Genomic DNA, 19,728 nt, shown 5'->3' with positions numbered 1-19,728 from the left:
ATATTTATTTTCTATGTTCTTGCCAAAGTCCTCCCATGATGTTTGTTTAGCTAATTTTACACAGTGTTTAGCTTTCTTACATTTGTCTCTGTATTCTCTAAGAGCACAAGCTGACTTATTTGCCAGGAACTTTTGATATGCTTTCTTCTTTTCCTTCACTGCCTCTTTAACTTCCCGTATCCACCATGGAGTTTTAATTTTTCTATCCTTGCAGACATCTTCACCACATGGCTCTCTAGCTGAATCAATCAGGATTTTCTTTAAGGCTTGCCACTGAATCTCCAAGTTTGATTCCTGTTCTCAAACTCTCATTTTTTTCTTCAATAATTATTATTATTATGGGCAACTCCAGGGAGTTCTTAGACTTATCAAGGGAGGTCCCAAATCATATTCATCACAACTATTCGACATTCATACAGTATCTATCATATCTTGCCTTAAACTCATTCACTGTCACAGCATCCACCACAGGCTCTGGCAGCCCATTCCACTCATTCACCACTCTAAAAGTAAAGAACCCAGCTCTAATACCCTTACTAACCGCACTTTTGCCCAGTTTCCATGGGTGTCCCCTAGTCCTCCCACAACCAGCCCTGTTCTCAAAAATATCTTCTGAATTAATTTTATAGAAACCCTTAGTAATTTGAATGTCTCAGTTATATCTCCCCCCTCTTCTGTCTATCAACCAATTTTTGCAACCCACAAATCCTCAACCTGTTCTCATAAGGTTCATTCCACAGACCTGCTATCATCTTGGTCACTTGCCTCTGGATCCTCTCAACCTCCTCCCCATCAAGAATCTTTGTATATTTTAGTCTAAAGCTCACATCTGAGAGCTCCTCAACTTTTATTTGCTTTAAAACTTTCTTTCATGTTATGTTTTCAATGTGACATTCAATTTTATCCTGCTCAAGACTAAATAGTGATCACTTCCAATTTCAAATCCTCTTTACACTCTGGTGTCCTGCACCAGGGAGAAAACATCACTATCAACAATAACATAGTCAATGAGACTTTTCTTGTTCCTTGCCTCTTCTCTCCATCATGTTTCTGGATTATCCAGCTTGTTGCCCATCCCCAGTTGATGCAAAGGTATTATCAGTTTACAACCTTTTGTTGGTCGAATTCATATTGGGAAAAAGAAAGAAAAGGAAACATTACTGGTAATTTAAAATTAGTAGATTATATGTATTAGCTCAAGGCATTATTTTGTGAATGAGCAAAATTATGTGTTGAATAAACATAACTTTGTTTTTTTCTGTGGGTAAACTACAGTCTAGAACTTATTTATTAATTTAACATTTGCTGGCTGGAACTATCAGTAACCTGCGGTGTATTGGCTTATTACTGAATAAGTTTGCCTTGTGTTAGGAAGATAAAAGTTTCTACCATCCTTGGTTTAACACAGATTTAATTGAATTAATTTACTCTGTGCATATTGGTTCTCCCATCAAAGACAAGAACTTCAGTTTCTTTCCAGGAGAAGTGATGATACATGATAAATGCTATTCACTTACAGAGACATATTTTACATAATGTATTAAATATAACAAATGGGTAATACTGCTTTCTGGAAGTTCTTTCTTTTCATTCACTTAGAAAAAAGATTGGGAAAATATACACACATTCCAGTCTCAAACTATGAATTATAATTCATTATTACAATTTTATTCTTGTTATATAATGCATAAATATTCACAATTAAGAAGATTATTTATGGTGTACATTTCAGTTTAATGTAAGTTCTATTGAACTCGTCAGATTTAACTTTTTTTTTTCATTAGCCCACAGGTGTTCAAAATATGTAAAAGAAGTGGATACATATGGGCTACTACTTCCAGATTACTGTTCCTTACCACCTGCTTTTAGTGTATATCCTACTACAGGATCTGTTATTGGGATAGAAATTAAAGTAAGTCCTACCTGAAATATATTTTTAAACCCATACTTCTTTTGCTCTTTATTTCATTTTTTATGTTGCTTTCATCCACAAAAGGTTTTTTTTTTGCAAACCTCTGGTACATTCGTACCATGAGTGGGCCAAGGATTATTCTTTTTTTTTTCTATATTTATTAAATTATATAATTTTTTATTTAATTTTTACGTAGTCCAAAAAACCATGTCATAGAGATCAAACATGGAACTTTTTCAAGCCACCTCATGCTTCCAATAAATGGGTCAGTGATCTCACACTGGGCATTGAAGTTAATCTCCCATCTGATTTTGATTTAATTTATATTTTACTCTCTTTCAAAGAATGCAAGCAAATATACCACATTATTTAAAACCTTTTGAATGTTATTTGAATATTACTTGTCTACCATTATCCTGTTGTACAGAAGAAATTACTCACAGCTATGTACCATAAGATAACGGGAGTAATAATACAGAACTTAAATAAATAAATAAAACAGAATACTTATTTATTTTTTAAATGTGAATCCTACAACCAAAGATTATAAGCCTAGCTTTTCAAAAAACTAAATTTTTTGAATGATGGATGCCATTTCCTCTGAAAGTACCAATGTAAAATGAGTTCTGTTCAGAAATGAACAGTATTCATATCTATAGAAAAGACAATGAAACCGAATATCAGGCAGTGACTGAAGAGTCTCTGAGAGAGGGATTGTTAATCAAAGTACTTACTTTTGCAAAGCATCAAGAATTTTTAGAATATTTGTCATACTATTCCAAATGTGAGAGCAGTATTATATGGTTGGACATATTTATAGACAGTTAATATTTGGATCATCCCTTACTTCATGTAATATACATCTGTTATATTATCTGTAGACTGGTCCCTCCTCTTCCTTCCTTGCTTCTTTCTTCTCTTCTTGCTCCTTACCCCAAATGCTGTTAGATTATTCGAGGGCTAAGGGTGAATCTTTCCTATTTTGCTGTGTCATTTCATCTTGTGCACTATTGTGAGGCACCAACCCATCTGGCCAACATGGTTCTATAAGGCCAAATATCTCCCTATGAATGAATGAATAAAATAGGAAGATTACATACTGGCTCGTCTGTCGCCCAGCATAAAAAGGGACGCATCCTGGACTTAGGCAGAGGGTCTAGGTTGAAAAATATGCTACAGTCTCCGCTAGCTACAATGAGGCCACCTACAGTGCACAATGATAGAAGGATATTAGTAGGAACATATAACTGCAGATCTCTATGGGACGATGATAGATTGGAAGAACTGATGAAGCAATTGGAACATATAAAATGGCATGTTGTGGGCCTTTCAGAGATAAGAAGGAAAGAAGAAACTCGTGATTAAAAGATGGACATCTACTCTACCACTGTGAATGTGACAGAAACTCAACTGGTGGTGTAGGATTCCTAATAAATAAAACAATCAAGGACAATGTCCTGTTTGTAAATAAAATAACATCAAGAATAGCTGAACTAAGTCTCTTCATAAATAAAAGATACCAACTGAAAATTATACAAGTATATGCCCCAACTATGGACCATCCAGATGAAGAGATAGAAGATTTCTATGAAACATTAGAATCCACATTCATTAATTCTTAAGAATTCTACATAATTATAATGGATGATTTTAATGCCAAAATTGGAAGCAGAGCTGACCATCTGACCTCCATCGGTGAATTTGGATTTGGACAAAGGAATAAAAGACGAGAAAGACTTATTGGATTTGCAGAAGAAAATAACCTATTTATTATGAACAGCTTTTTCAAGAAGAAAATCAACCGAAAATGGACAAACTTACAATGAAATTGACTTCATCCTCTCCAACAGAAGATATATAATAAATAATACCGAAGTGCTTAATAGATTTAACACACGAAGTGACCACAGACTAGTAAGGGCAAAAGTATGGATCAACAAAGAATGGGAATGGAATAAGCTCATAAGAAAAAAGTCCAATTTAGTGAATCTACAAAACCTCTACCACAATAAAAGCTGGAATCACTCAAAAATGAACTAAAAAAGTTAAACACAGCTACTACCATCGATGATGCTAATGAAATATTAACAAAATCTGTCTTGAATTGTGCACTAGAAATAGGAGGTGTAAAAAGGCACCAAGGAGAGGAAAAACTAAGACGGGAAACCTTAGATCTGATGAAGAAAATAAGAGATTTGAATGACACCAATAAAATAGAATATATGGAAATTTGTAAAACTATACGTAAAAGGATGAAACATGAACTTAGATCATATAATACTAGGAAAATTAAAGAAACAATGCAAAACAATAGTAATATGAAGGTCCTAAGACAAACATTATCAGTTGGAACAAAGGAAATAGCTGCTGTAAGAGGAAAAAATTGGACTGATAAAAAATAGAGATGCAATAATCAAAAGAATTCAAGAATTTTATACTGAACTCTATAAAGACAAAGACCGGGACATCCAAGAATCATCTATGGATAACTCGAGTGAGGAAGAACATGATGCCCCTGAGATCTTACAAGGTGAAGTGGAAATGGCACTGTGGGAAATGAAGAATGGAAAGGCCCCAGGAGAAGATGGAATTATGGTAGACTTCTTAAAACTGGGAGGAAGCCCTCTGATCAAACAGTTGAGTAAACTCTTCAATAAATGCCTAAAACAGAGAAAAGTTCTGAAAAATTGGAAAAATCCACTTCTAATATTAATTTTTAAAAAGGGCAATAAGGAAGAAATTAAAAACTACAGACCTATAAGCCTACTCCCTACCATATATAAAGTCTTCACAAAAATTATAAATAATAGAATAAAATCTAAACTAGAGGGAATGCAATCCTATGAACAAGCTGGATTTAGAAAGAATTACAATACTTTGGATAAGACAGCTCATTGAAAAATCAATTGAATACAATAAACCCTTATGTCTGGCCTATAGAGATTATGAAAAAAGCATTTGATTCAGTTAAAACATTTGTAACACTGAAAGCACTTGAAACCCAGGGAACCGAGAAACCATATATTGAAACACTAAAACATATTTACAATAATGCAACTTCTGTAATTAAATTATATAAAAACAGTGAAAAGTTCCCAATACAAAAAGGCATCCGGCAAGGCGACACCATATCTCCCAAATTATTTACAGCTGCACTAGAGGAAGTCTTTAGAAGCCTTGATTGGGAAACAAAAAGAATAAACATAAATGGAGAAATGGCTGCATCATCTGAAATTTGCAGATGATATTGTCCTAATAGCAGATAATCTTGAAGATCTGGAAGAAAGGCTAAATCAGCTAAATGAAGCCTCCAGAGAAATTGGATTAAAAATAAATAGAGAAAAAACAAGAATAATGATGAATAAATACATAAACCATAGAACTATCAAAATTGAAAACCATGAAATAGAACAAGTTATCTCATATGTATATTTGGGCGAGTTGTTATCCTTTGTGGATAACAATTGGCCCAAATGCCAAAGAAAAGAGATTGAATGAAGAATTCACCTTGGGTGGATGGCTTATGGGAAAATGAGAGACATATTCAGAAGTACATCCTTATGAGAGTCTAAAAAGGAAAGCTTTTGACCAGTGCATACTTCCTGTCCTAACATATGGAGGAGAAACATGGACTTTAACAGAAGCCCTAAACAAAAAGCTGAGAACAACACAACATCGCATGGAAAGAAGTATGCTAAAAATAACATTAAGAGATAGGAAGACAACTATCTGGATAAGATCTCAAACAGGTGTCATGGATATTGTAAAATACATTAAACAGGCTAAGTGGAGATGGGCTGGCCATATTGCCAGATGCAGTGATGGGAGATGGACTAGAAAAACAACAGAGTGGAGACCAATGGATGGAGCAAGACAAAGAGGAAGACCGAGAAGAAGGTGGAGAGATGAACTGTAACAAATTGCAGGAGTGAGATGGATGGGAGAGGCAGAAAACCGAGTGATCTGGAAAATCATGGGGAAGACCTTCGTCCAGCAGTGGACAGAACCAGAAGGTTGAAGAAGAAGAATATTTGGATAGATGAATAGTAATACCTTGAAAAAGGATGCCAAGTTTTTTAGAATATTGAGGATACTATAGAAGTGATTGTTTTTCTTAGCTGAATATTATCAAAGAAAATGAAGTAATATTATTCTTTCTTGAGGGGAAAAAAAAAATTGTGTTTTAGATGCATTAAAGGTGACTAGGTTGTCATCATCCCATTTGAAAAATTATATTGCAGATATAATTTTTCAAATGTTAAATCTTGGAATATTTGAATACTGCATGATTTATCATATGAGTAATGGTGGATGATATTCTTTCTCTCTCTTTAGACTTTTCTATGAATGTAGCCATTTCTCAGGGCTGCTATGTAATAGCAGCCCTGAGAAATGGCTACATTTGTAGAAAAGTCTGAAGGGAGAGAATATCATCCACTATTACAGAGAGAAAACTGGTGACTAAGTTAGATAGGTTATACGGTAAACCATAAGATGACAATTTATTGAGTAGCCCTGGATGCCAGACCTTGTTGAATGTTTTGGAAAAGTCAAGGGCAGCAGCACAGGTTTCTCCAAATCTTTTCACAGCATGGTGGAAATGTTGGATCTTGAAATACAGATAATTCATACTTTTGGTTACTGATTATCCAAGTGATGAAGTTAAATGTTAGCGACCTTCTCCATTACTTGGATAATGTTGTTAACAGTCAACTTCATTACTTGATTAAGAGTACCAAAGTGATAGTTTGATGAGACATTTCTTCTTTTTTTTTTTTTTTTGGAATGTACTGAATATAGGCTTCCATACTGTTGTGTGGATGTCTGCTTAGTATAATATGGTGTACAGGTGATAAAGGAAAATACCATCAGCCAGAAACCCTTTTTGGTATCTAGGTTGTTCATGTCTCTTCTGATGTGAACAGTCAACATGTGTTGCATAGAATAGTGGTGATTTGCCTTGGTCTTATATGCAAGATTTGGAAGAGGATGCCAATGGAGGTCAGCTTTATATATATATATTGTTACGATAGTGCAATCTGAGTTATACTGCTTGCCTCTTGCACAAGTGGCATTAGGTCATTGGTACAAGAGGCAAGCTCTCTACATTTAGCTCTCTCAGTCTTGAATTTGTTAGTTGGTTAATTATTTACAGGCATTGCAATTTTCATTGTAAGATGGGAATGAAGCTAGAGGTTTTGTTCAAGCCCCCCCCCCCCCTGATACGATGTTTTCTTCATTGGACAGCCTTGGCGAACTTCATTTGAAAAAACTCTGGCTTAGATATTGGGTAGAAATACTGAAAGATACTTCCTATGATCACATTATAGAAATCATCCATGTTGGAAATGCCTTCTATAATGTGATTATAGGAAGTATCTGGATCTGAAGAGCAGAAAGTCTGGAAATGGAAAGGAAGTCCTTGAGGTCTTCCTACTTGTTTTTTATAATGAGGGAAGAATGAGAAAAGAATGAAAAATTCCTTAGCTGAGGGAAGTTCTCTCACTAGAACTTAAATTTGTGTTCGATTTTGGTCTTTGTTACCAAGAGATGTGCTTTCAACAATGTACCTGGAGTCCCCAGGTGCACTCTATGTGCCTCCTTCATACTGAATATTTGGTTTCAGGATTATGCATGAAATTATTTTTAACTTAAGAATTTGGTAAAATTTGTTATAAAATTATTTGATCTCACTTGTCTTAAATAGCAATACAAGTGAAGTATAATCAAGGTTCAGTGCCCAGCAGGAACACATTATGAAAGATTTCTAATCCCATGCATATTTTAAATGTAATGCTATTTACAATTTCCAACAAAGAGTGCACATAAAAAGCCAAGCATTTTTATCTTGCTACTAACAAAATAGATTGTAATATGAATTACTGCTTGCTCAATATATCATATATGGTGAACATAAATGTCCTATCAACTAAAGACTCATTCTATTTTCACAGGCCCATTAAAAGGTAAACAAACTACTTAAGCGTGTATAGAAGTAGAATAGCCTAATAATAACTTAAGCGTGTATAGAAGTAGAATAGCCTTTTCAGTGTTGTAACATATTGAGAAGTCACAGTATGTGTATATTTAAAGTTTTTGTATGGACTTGACCTCTGCTGCCAGATTGGAAACAATAAGCATGGGATTAGAAATATTTTCGTTTCTGTAATCAACAAGCAGATTGAAGTTCCACAGAAGTGCTGATTGCATTGTTGTGTGGTGGGGATGGGGGGAGGTCTTGCTAATATCTGCATAGAAGTGAAATTCTACTACCAGGTTTGTTGCATGGGTATTTATTCAGGCTTCCAATATTTTTAGCTCCTTAGATCAAGGTACCTGATCCCTCAGTTATTTCTTATGTATAAATAACTGAAGAACACATCATTTAGGAAAATAGTATTAAATCTTTCACAAAATTAAATAACTGCTATGTCAAACTTGGTATGAAAATCAACAATTAAACAACTGTTGAACTTGCCAAGAAAACAGAAAACATTGTCTACATTGCGAGCAGTGAATCTACAGAATAGGTTACACATTCTGACTGTTCAGGCACAATTTTTAGCGAAGAAGACAAATAGATAATGGAATACATGACTTATTTAGTCATCCAGTTGTATAAATGTTAGTGTGTGTGTATACTTGCTAAAAGTGCATGCACACACACACACACCAGCCACAGAATTAGGAATGTTTATTTAATATTGTGTTAGAGCTCCTTTAGCCCAGGTAACAGCGCATATGCAGTTCGGAATAGATTTTACAAGGTGTTGGATTTCATCTACATCTACAACACATCAGGCATTCGTTGCACTTTAACTGGCTCAGATTTGCAAGAAGAGGACCTCACTTGCAGATTTTTTTTTCTTTTATGTTCCATTCATTCTCAATGGAATTGAGATCCAAGCTTTGTGGTGGCCAAGTAAGATGGTGGAAGTTGCTGTCATGCTTGCTGAATAATTCTCTGTGCAATGGACAATAGCATTGTCATCCATGAAACAGCCATCAACTGTTGGATAAAAAGTCATCATTGCAGAATGGACTTGATCAGCAACGGTGATCAAGTCCATTCAAATATTCCTTTGAGGACATCCAATCTTACAGCAATATGAAGGGACCCATTCCGTACCAACAGAACATGCCAAACATCATGACACCATCTCCAGAACCTTGTTGTGTTTATAAAGCAAGCTGGGTTCATTGCTTCATGGGACTCCCACCAAACTCTCTACTTCTCATCAGTACAGAACAAAGTGTACCATAACTCATCAGACTACGTGACTTTTTTTCAAGTATTCCAGTGTCCACTCACGTTATCAGGATAAATAGGAGGGTGAACAGATAGCTTCATTTTTAATATGGTTTTGCCATTAATGCAGTCAGAAGATGGCACTGTTATTCAATATCGATGTTAATATTGTGTTAATGTTAAGAATATAAGCAGAGCTAATCAGAGAACTAATGGTATGGTCACTTACACTTAACGAGAGATGAAAGATTAGCAAAACAGTGCTTAAAGCAGGACAGTGATTCCGAGAAAGATCAAGATATTGGTGAGTGCTTTAGATGATTGAATCAGGAGCTGATCTTGGTGATCTGACATATAATAGATGAATTTGGAAGAAAGTATTTAATTAGAAACTAATCATAAAATATTAATTATGTTGCTGTCATAATAGCTGGTACATCCCTTGAAGATGTGCATCTGAATATGCTATATACCTTTCTTTCCCTGATCAGTATTGCTTGAATAAATAATCTTATACATAATGTTTAAAGTATTCATATCGGTTTATCTTCATTTCACTACTGTCAGTTATGTAAACTTGGGCAACTAGTTCTTTTGCTAGTTTCATCTCTTCTTACATTAATAGTGCCTACCTTCAATTTTTTTTGAGCTTGAGGTTGCTACAGTAGCTGACATTCTTGTTCCAGGACAAAAATCGCTGGGATCTTGTTCAACAGATCTGTTCCAAGCTGGTATGACATTGGGTTATGTTTCACCTTTCTGGTGTTTCTAGTTTAAGCCAATACAAAATATAGTTTGGTTGTGTAACTCCCAAATTGTCATTCCATCCTCATTCATTCAGTACCACAAGAAGATATGGATTGAACAGCAGGTCAGAAGTTCTGATTTGTTCTCTGCATTCCTTGCAGGTGATGTGGAGGTATCCTCCCTGTTATTCTACCTTTTGCATCTTTTAGTGACTCATCTTACATTCTGTGTTTTTGATTCACTTATAAGATTAGGCAGTTTTTTCCCAAAGCAATTGCATTGTTTTCCATTTTATCTTTGCCTGACATTTTGTGTAACCTGCTGTAAAACATTTTCTTCTTCAAATAACATGATCACTTAATTTCATTAAATTTCCAATATTAAAAACAGTTTTCTCAACAAAATCCTGGACTACTTTTTTTTCTCACGATCTAGTATTTGGTAAAGAAATCTTAAGAAATAGCAGATCAGAAAGGAGAGAATTAAGATATTAGTCATCCTCTGGAAAGGAATATTATATCACACAAAAGCAGAGGTACTCAATCCCCCTCCACTCTTGTGGCAGAAGAAATCTTACGGAGTGTAGTATGAATTGTAGTTTGTTGTGGCAGAGATTTGGGATTAGGCCAAAAAACAAATCAACTTTGGATGGCTGCATAGAATATTTGGTGATATCAGATTATCTTACATTATTTTTGTAGCAATGGCTAATTTTGAATAAATAAAAAGAAAAGGATAACTTTTAGTTTTATTATTTATCATGTATGTAAACATTTCCTAAATGTATAACAAAAAAATGTATTTCTTCTAATTAGAAATGTTTATATATGAAATCTTAGTGTAGTTAAGGCCTGTTGCAAACTGTTTAATTGCAGTATTTACTTGCAAAAAGGACTCGCCTCTAATTTAGTTTTTTTTTCTATCCTATAACGTAAACTTGAGAGAAGAAGAAGATATTGAACTTTCCAACCACATTTTCACTTCATTAAAGAACTGTAGTCTTATTTACAATAAATGACTCATCTCACTGGCATGTTACCATGTCAGGCTGTAGTGCACTTTCACGAAGTTGATACTTCCGAAAAGGAAGTTGAATAATAGACCAGCTATTGCATTGATTAGAATGGAGATGACATTCTGAAAAGTTGGAAGTTTTGGGGAGAGATTGTTTATAGGAATTCTTAATAAGCCAAAAAAGGCAGAAAAGAGCATTATGAGGTGAACAGTTTTTAAAATTAACCGATAAATTTGTTTTAAATGAAACTGAGTTGTTGCATTAATAAAAAGTGGTATATAGTTTCTCCCAAAGTTCCTTTTGATATCTTATGCGGCAAATATATTCTAGTTAAGCACTGTGAACCTGAAAGCAATGAATTCTTTTTGTGTTCAAAGATAAGGAAGATGTTTCCACAAAGAAAAAGGAACTTAAAAATTATCTTTGTATTTTAAGAAAATGAAAAAGGAACTGATATTGCAAAGAAGATGTGAAAGAAGAGATATGTTGTTTCTTAAGAAAAGTACAAATTATCTTTTTTTGCTTTCAAACAAAAACAGATATGGGCTAATCAGATTTCTATAGCTACTGTTCAGAGTGAAAGAAACTGTGCCTTTTTAAGTTTGTATATTCTCATCAAATCCAGTGATCTTGAAGAGAAGACTAGAAGTCTTGTGTGGTGTTTGTTCTTTAACTCTGTTAAGTTTGTGGGTCCTTTTCTCTTTATGAGATATTATTTAATATGCAAATTTGTATACATCACTTGAAAAAGATAAACATTTTGCACACACTGTTAAGGAAGTACCATAAATTTACACTAATATTAATTGTTTGTAAATATTATTTTTATAATTTCCCTGTCTCTCACCCAATCGCTTCAGTTTACTTATAATAATATCCTGGATCTAAATCTGTGATATTAGCCACTCAGGCTGGTAAACTCTGATATCTGATGACAACCAAGGAGTATAAATCACACACACACACACACACACACACACACACACACACACACACACACACACACACACACACACACACACACACACACACACATTTGTGAGGTGCAAATCATTTAGTTTGATATATCATCATACACGGAGGCTGTTCAATAAGTTATAAGACTATATTTATACAGAAAACAGATTACCTTTAATCTTCATAATTTACATGATCTTTTTCGAAGTAACTACTGTGAGATGCGATGCATTTGTCCCAACATTGTGTCCACTTCTTAAACACATGTGAAAGTCAGTTTTTTGAGAGTTCTTTCAAAACTGCCTCCGCAGCTTTTACACATGCTTTGTTGCTTTCGAAATGGTGGCCTCTTAGTGGTTTCTTGAGCTGAGGAAATAGCCAGAAATCGCACGGTGCGAGATCAGGACTGTATGGAGGGTGTGGTAGGATATCTATGTTGTTCTTCTGCAAAACGTCCACTACACAACCAGCAATATGTGGCCTTGCATTATCATGGTGCAATAAGAAGCCATTCTTCAGCAATGGACGCTTCCTTTTGACGTGCTGTACCATTGTCCGTAAAACATCCGCATAGTATGAGCCGTTTACAGTATTCCCGTGTTCTACAGCGTGTTGGTAAACAATGCCTTTGTAGTAAAAAAAACATTATGGTCATAACTTTACCAGCCGATTTTACAGTTTTTGCTTTCTTGGGGGTAGGCAAAGACGGTTGCTTCCATTCACTGCTTGTTGTTGCATTGTAGGGTCATAGTGATACAACCAAGCTTCATCTGCTGTAATGATGCGTTTCAAGAAGTTGTCGCCTTCTTGTTCCAGTCTTTCTTTCCATTCTGTGCACACATCCACTCGATGCTGCATTTGCTCCGGTGTCAAGAGTGGGAATCCATTGGGCGCAAACACATTTCAGTCCCAAATGTGCCATGATTGAGTGAACACTTCCCACAAAAATATTCAGGACAACATGCAGCTGGCGTACTGTAATTCTGTAATCCTCCTTGATGATAATCGCTGTTGTGTTGATCATTGTCTCTGTGATGGACGTTGAAGGTCTTCCCTCACGTTCAAGATCTTTCACATTTTGCCTTCCATCCTTAAAAGTTTTATGCCAGCGAAAAACACTTGCCCTCAACATTGCTTCATTGTGGAAAGCTTTGCATATCATGTTAAATGCATCTGATGCCGATTTTTGCAAACGCACACAAAATTTAATCACATAACGCTGTTCCAAGGACGCTTCCATTTTGACGACTGGTCGTGGCTCGTAGGCGCGCCGAAACAAGCTTGTGTTTAGTCACATGACACTCTGGCACATCAGCCCGTATACGCCATCTATCAACCTCTTTTGTTAATACAGACAGCAACATTTCTTTATTCCACAGAAATTAATATTGTGATGAGTGGTTTCGTGACAGTAAAATTAGTCTTATTACATATTGAACAGCACTTGTGTATATATATATATATATATATATATATATATATGTATATATATATAAAAATATAAGCCGAAATTTGAAACGTTTTCATGTCACATTTTTGAAACGTCCAACAATGTGTTTGCCTTCATGAGACAACAATTTGTTAAGCCGATAAGCCGAAATTTGAAACTGAATTTGTCACGTCTTCATTGTTTTGAAACGTCCAACAATGTGTTTGCCTTCATGAGACAACAACAATCAAACTCATTGTCAACCATTAGAACAGTACGTGTTAGTATTCATTACTGAAATTAGCATAATGCGCATGTCATGACTGATTATATAGTAAATATTTTATTTTCGTTTTGTGATTTTGAATAATTAAAGTTAGGTTCATAAAGAACCAGCCTACCAGCCCGGAACTCGGGGGGGTTGGGCACCTTAGGTGCCAGGGGTGCAGAGCTCCCCCTAGTGTGTGTGTGTGTGTATATATATATATATATATATATATATATATATATATACCACAAATGTTATTAAAGTGAATGCGAAAAAATTTTTTCTGAAATCGTTTTGGGGAATTTTTTTTTATTTTAATTCTGGTGACTATCTAGGACTATTTAACATGGTCATGTTAATATTTCTGGAGTACAGATGGAAAAAAAAGCAGGGGAACATACTCTGAAAGGCAATTCCTAGGCATGTTGCCCATACAGAAACATCTAATCTCCATGCCATAACATGTCCTTGACAGTGCCTCTCATATATCATTACGCAGCCTCCCTAGGTGAGATTCAGCATTAGCTGATCAAGAAGCATCACCTCCTAAATATGTTACCATTTGGTTTATTCACAAGCTTCTTTACTACTATCATCTTTAAAAATGGAAAGGTTCTGGATCCCCACAGTATGTTTGGCATACTCTTAATTGGAGTAATACTTGCACAGCTTTTTTGGAAGTTTTTTGTGGGGAGTAAGGAGAAACCCAAACCAAACCCCTTCTTTTTCAACCAAACATGACAACAGCATTGCAGGCTGCAGTAGGAAGGTGATTGTGTTTCGCCTGGTGATAACATTAATAATTGTTATCTTATGATTTCAGGTACATGCGTATTTTGTGAATTGATATTGTTTTCATATGTGTTTTCATAAAATTTTGACCAGAAACTAGAAAGTGAGATTTTTTCCCTGTCTCAAACTGCAGACAATCTTCACCTATTATAGCAGTAAATCAAATTAGGCATTTAATTTCTAGTTAAATTATACATGTAATTTTCTAAAAATTAAATCATTCCTAAATTCACTATGAAATATTGATGCCAGTTTATACTTTTTAAAGCCTAAACAGGGCTTCATGATGTCATCAGATTCTTCATCCTCAGGTCACATGCCAAAACCTTTATGTCATTTCTGTATGATGCAGTATTACAAGGTATGGAGTTTTTGCAGCTAATGTTAATTTTATGTATGATGATAATGACTGTGGCTTGTGAATAATATTTTTTATTCATTTATTTTTTTCAGAGTGGAAGCTAGTCAAATAAATATATAGGGAGTAAAATAAATCTCTTAAAATGCTAAATTAACAGTGTACAAGATGGTCTTTAAACAGTTTGGTTATTAATGCTAAAATTCCAGCCTGGTTGGCCGAATGGTTAGCATATCTGCTCTCCAGCCAAAAGGCTGCAGGTTCGAATCCTGCCATGGACGTTGATGTTTGTGATTGTCTGTGGAAATACTAGTGTTGGTGGTGGCCAGTAGATGGCGTTGGTGTAGTTGCAGTTAGTTCTAGTTGGTGGAGACAGAGAACTGTAGAGCAGGTGCTCTCCCTTGATGAGTCCTTGGACTCCCTGGAGGTGTGACGTAATAATAAAATCGGAGATGATAAAATGAAACAAGCAGTGACAGAACATTACTAGAAAATATTTAAGAGGAATACAAACAGTAGTTTGTATTCCACTTAATGCACTACTATTGTAGAAATGTTGTAGAAGATAGCTAGATGAGATGATAGTCAATCGGAAATGTTCAAATATATATGGAGGTATAAAAGTTTTGCAATAGCAACACTGTATAATTTATAAGGCTTGGTCTGAAGGTCAAATTCCAAGTGAAGTAGAGCTCTCATAGTTTCCCCATATCTAAAAAGGAGAATAAAGTTGAATGTAGGCATTAAAGGAATTTCTTTATTAAATGTTGTAGGTAAGATTTATGCAAATATAATTGAGAATATGCTAAGAGGAATCATGGAAGAAAAGCTTAGTGAGGAATAAGCTGGATTGAGGCCAGATAGGGATTGTCAGGATCAGATTTTCACTGTAAACAGATATTTAAGAAATCATAGGAATATAACAAGGATATATTTTTAAAATTTGTCAATATGGAAATGTCATTTGACAAGGATCGAAGACCAAAGCTGTTCAAAATGCTGTAATTATATATTGTAAATGAGACTTTGCACCAAGCAGAACATAGTCAATATTTAAGTTTTAACTCAGCAGTTAGAATTGAAGGAAATACAGAATGATAATTAGATTGTAAAATCAGGTATGAGGATGTGTACCATCTCCTCTCTTATAAATCGTTGTAACAAATTTGAAATGAAAATCAGCGATAAAAAGATCAAAACTATGATAATAAGCAGGAACATAGAAAACTTCAGCTGTATTCTGAATGGAGAACATACAGAACAAATAAAATATTAATGTTATTGACGCACATTTTTAGTGAAGATGGCAAATTACATATAGAAACAGACAACAGAATAGGTAAAGCAGGTATGATGGTGAACCATAAATTTACATGGAATAAGAGAGAAATTAACCAAAATGCTGAACTAGCAACATACAATAATAAATTTAGTTTAATCCTTTATCCAAGTGTAAGCAAACAAAGCTTGCTCCTGAAGTATCTTCAGGACTGAGGCAACTCGTGGTAAAGGTGGAGCAAGCTTACATCACTCCTTGTCTTAGTATCTCCCATAATACAAAGCACATCTCCTTGCGGTCATGTATAATGCTATGCATTAAGGGAAGGGCCACTACCCAGACCGGTTTCGACCTTTATTGAGGTATTGTCAGTGGGAGCCAGACCCAGAGGTGGTGATACCAAGGTGTGAAAGCAATGGAGAAGTCATCTTTACCTATGCGAATTGCCAAAAGGTGTTTCACCTTATTATTAAATTACTCTGGATTTAGAGAAAGATGTTGGAAGTTTTTTCTTTCCACTTGGTTTAATTTAGTAAATTTAGTTTAATCCTTTATCCAAGTGTAAGCAAACAAAGTTTACACCTTGAAATATTCATATATACATACATACATGTATGTGTGTGTATGTATATATATATATATATATATATATATATATATATATACATATTCATCTTATCTGGATAGTCATCCAGAAAAGATGAATATGCCAAAAAAAGGGCAGGGACTGCCATAAGAAATGAATAAAAACTTAATGAACTACAAATTTTTCTCCAACAAGTTGTTGGAGTAGAATTTGTAGTTCATTAAGTCGTTAACTCATGTCATGTTCCACCTGTTTTCAGTCAGTTTGTTGTAACAATTTCTGCATAGCTTGTTATAGTAATAGCGTAGTTAGTTTGTCTTTATTTATTTTTTTATGCATTTTTTTAGCCATAAGTTTTAGTTGCAAAACAAATAGGTTTTATTTTGTAGTTATCCATGACCAACTAAAATCCAGTGTTTTTTTTTCTAAATGGTTGGGTCTCTTTTTATGTGGTAGATATGTTCCACAGAAAACCGCATATAAAAAATCACACAAAAAAGACTTAGCTTACATTGAAAAATAAGGGATATATGTTCCATAATTTTCTAAAGCCACATAAAACTGAACCAATGAATTAAACCTCAAATCGCATAAAAAAAGTTTATAAAAATTCAGGAAACTAAGAATGCCTAAGTTTGTTTTAAAGCTTTATTCATTTAATTTTATTTTGAAAAGTAAACCATTTTTTTACATTTTTTCAGAATTTTCATTTCTATTAGACAATATTCAGCAACGTTTGAAAACTGGTGCGAAATTACTTTCATCACCAGAAGAGATAGTCAGCGCATCAGATCTGTATCGTTAAAGTTAATGGTTCTTCACAAACAGAATTAGCTTCACTCTCGTTCTGTGCTGATTTTTTGTTCTGACAATGTAATCAGTGATTAAACTTTGCAGTGATGATTTTACTAAGTTTTTATACAGCTCGCGATATCCAGACATGCAGTTCTTCAGCTCACTCACGTTGGAATTTAAAGGCTCGTTCAGAATTTGTGTCATTAACAAGAAAATGATTATCCAATTTATTGCACAGTTAAAAATCTTCTCGAATTATATTTACAGTGAGGGGGACAGGTTTTTCTTCCGCTTCACTATCGTTTTTTGGATCTTTGACAATATCTAAAGTTAATCAATATCCAATAATATCATCGTCACTTAAAGCATTATGCACAAGCAATTCATCTACATCATTCTGGCTAAATGTATCAAAACCTTCACCACCAATTTCATGTGCCAATGATTTCAGTCGATAATCTAGATGTTTGAATGGTTGTACTGTTTGCAACACATCCAGACCAAGCTGCTTTCCCGCAGGCATTTAAAGTTTGTGGTCTTATTTCAGCGATAGCAGATGCAACATGATGTAAGCAGTCCAAAATAGAAATTCTTTTCCAAACATCAGTCACTGTTACTGATTCATTTTCTAGTTGAGCCAATATAAATTGCAAAGTGTGCTTAACGTAATATTTTTTAAAAGTAACAATTATGCCTTGATCTAATGGCTGAATAATGCTTATTTGTATTGGGTGGAAAAAACTACCTGCACATTTGGATGTTTTAAATGCAGATGACTTGGTGAATTGTCAACAATTAATAAAACTTTAAAATCAAGAGCTTTTTTGCTTCATATGTTTCCGCTTCTGGTACGAAGCAATTATTGAACTATTCAGTAAATACAGCAGTTGTTACCCAGGCCTTTGTATTAGCCATTCGGTGTACCGGCAGCTGTTTTAGATCTTTGCCTTTTAGAGCACGTGATCTTAGAGATCGATTTACTATGAGGGGTTTCAACATTTGATCCCCTGATGCATTGCTACAAAGTAGCAACGTTACTTGCTCTTTGCTTGCTTTAAACCCTCTGGTTTTTTTCTCAGACTTTGTGATGCAAGTTCGACTAGGCATTTTCTTCCAAAATAATCCTGTTTCTTCAGCGTTTAAAACTTGATCGGGACAATATCCACCATATTCAATAATTTTGGCTAACTTCTCGTGAAAATTTTTGGCTGCTGCAACCTCACCTGTAATCCTCATGTTATGAAATGTATTCCTTTTTAAAAACCCAGTTAACCATCCTTTGCCAGCCGAAAATTCTTTATCAGCCTGGGAAGCAGAAGTAGATGGCTTCAATTGCTTCATCTGTTCATAAAACCGAAGAGCTTTTTGTTTAATTAATAACCACTTACAGGAATTTTTCTTTGAGCTAATTCTTCAATCCAAATTACGAGTGCTCATTCCTTTTTTCTAATAAAGCATCTCTTGAGTACGATGATAATTTGGCACTTATTTTTGTGCCAGAAATGACAGATTTTCTTATTGCGACTTCACTCTTTTTAAATGCTCTTATAGTAGATTCGCCTAAATTAAAATGTTTACCAGTCACTGTAGATCCCTCTCCTTTTGCTAAGCAATCTAAAATTGCAATTTTCATTTCCAAAGAAATTGCTTTTCTTTGGTGCTTTTTTTTCTCCATTGTGCCAAATTAAATCTTAAATTAGCAAAATTTAGACTTACGATAATGAAAAGACAAACACTTACTCACATGCAAAATCAAACTTCACGGACGCTCACTGCTTACGTGTTACGTCAGAATTTGCTGCAACACACTGTTCATTATGCACGATAGTACATAAGTTTTGAAGTTATGCAGTGCATAACTTCAAAACCGCATAAAAAGAGACCCGGTCAAAAGTCTTTGTATCCAATAAGAATTCAATTTTTATAATTATTATTCACTTTTATATCAAATTTCATTTAATGATGGTTTTCTTTCTTTTGCTTCCAGCTAAACAAAGGTGTGATTAAATCCAAAAGTGGATATTGTCCAACTGATTTGTTTAGTGGGTAAGGTTATTATTGATAAATGCATATTCATCTTTCTCTTTTATAAACCGTTCTTTGAACAGTGACCTACACAGACTTTATGTTAAAATTGTTTGTAACAATTTGTTATTTTCATGAACGAATGCCTAAGATGTATTTATTATCAATATAAAAGAAATGTAAATTGTTTTTATAAATATAGTTGATTATAATTTGATTATCATAGTTGATTTAAATCCGTGTTGATAAATGTCATTTATTTTAACATTTTTATTTTGTTGAAAAAAGAACCAAAGATATAGATTTTTTTTTTTTG

General features: G+C 34.4%; 1 protein-coding gene across 4 annotated transcripts in view; it reads left to right on the top strand.

The window, feature by feature from the left end:
* The window catches only part of Ipk1 (Inositol phosphate kinase 1), a 200,425-nt gene that overhangs the window by 115,416 nt on the left and 65,281 nt on the right, over positions 1-19,728 (top strand). For all 4 annotated transcript variants that reach the window (XM_090390700.1, XM_090390699.1, XM_090390698.1 and 1 more), the window contains exons 5-7: positions 1,785-1,912; positions 14,638-14,730; positions 19,375-19,433. In XM_090390700.1, coding sequence (XP_090246826.1) covers positions 1,785-1,912; positions 14,638-14,730; positions 19,375-19,433 — 280 coding nt within the window. The remainder of the gene's footprint in view (positions 1-1,784; positions 1,913-14,637; positions 14,731-19,374; positions 19,434-19,728) is intronic.

The sequence above is a fragment of the Typopeltis vanoorti genome, chromosome 3, assembly GCF_054136105.1.
Source record: "Typopeltis vanoorti isolate ZY-2024b chromosome 3, IOZ_Tvanoo_1.0, whole genome shotgun sequence".
Classification (NCBI taxonomy): domain Eukaryota; kingdom Metazoa; phylum Arthropoda; class Arachnida; order Uropygi; family Thelyphonidae; genus Typopeltis; species Typopeltis vanoorti.
Note: the sequence above shows the minus strand (reverse complement) of the source record. Positions and strands in the feature narration are given on the sequence as shown.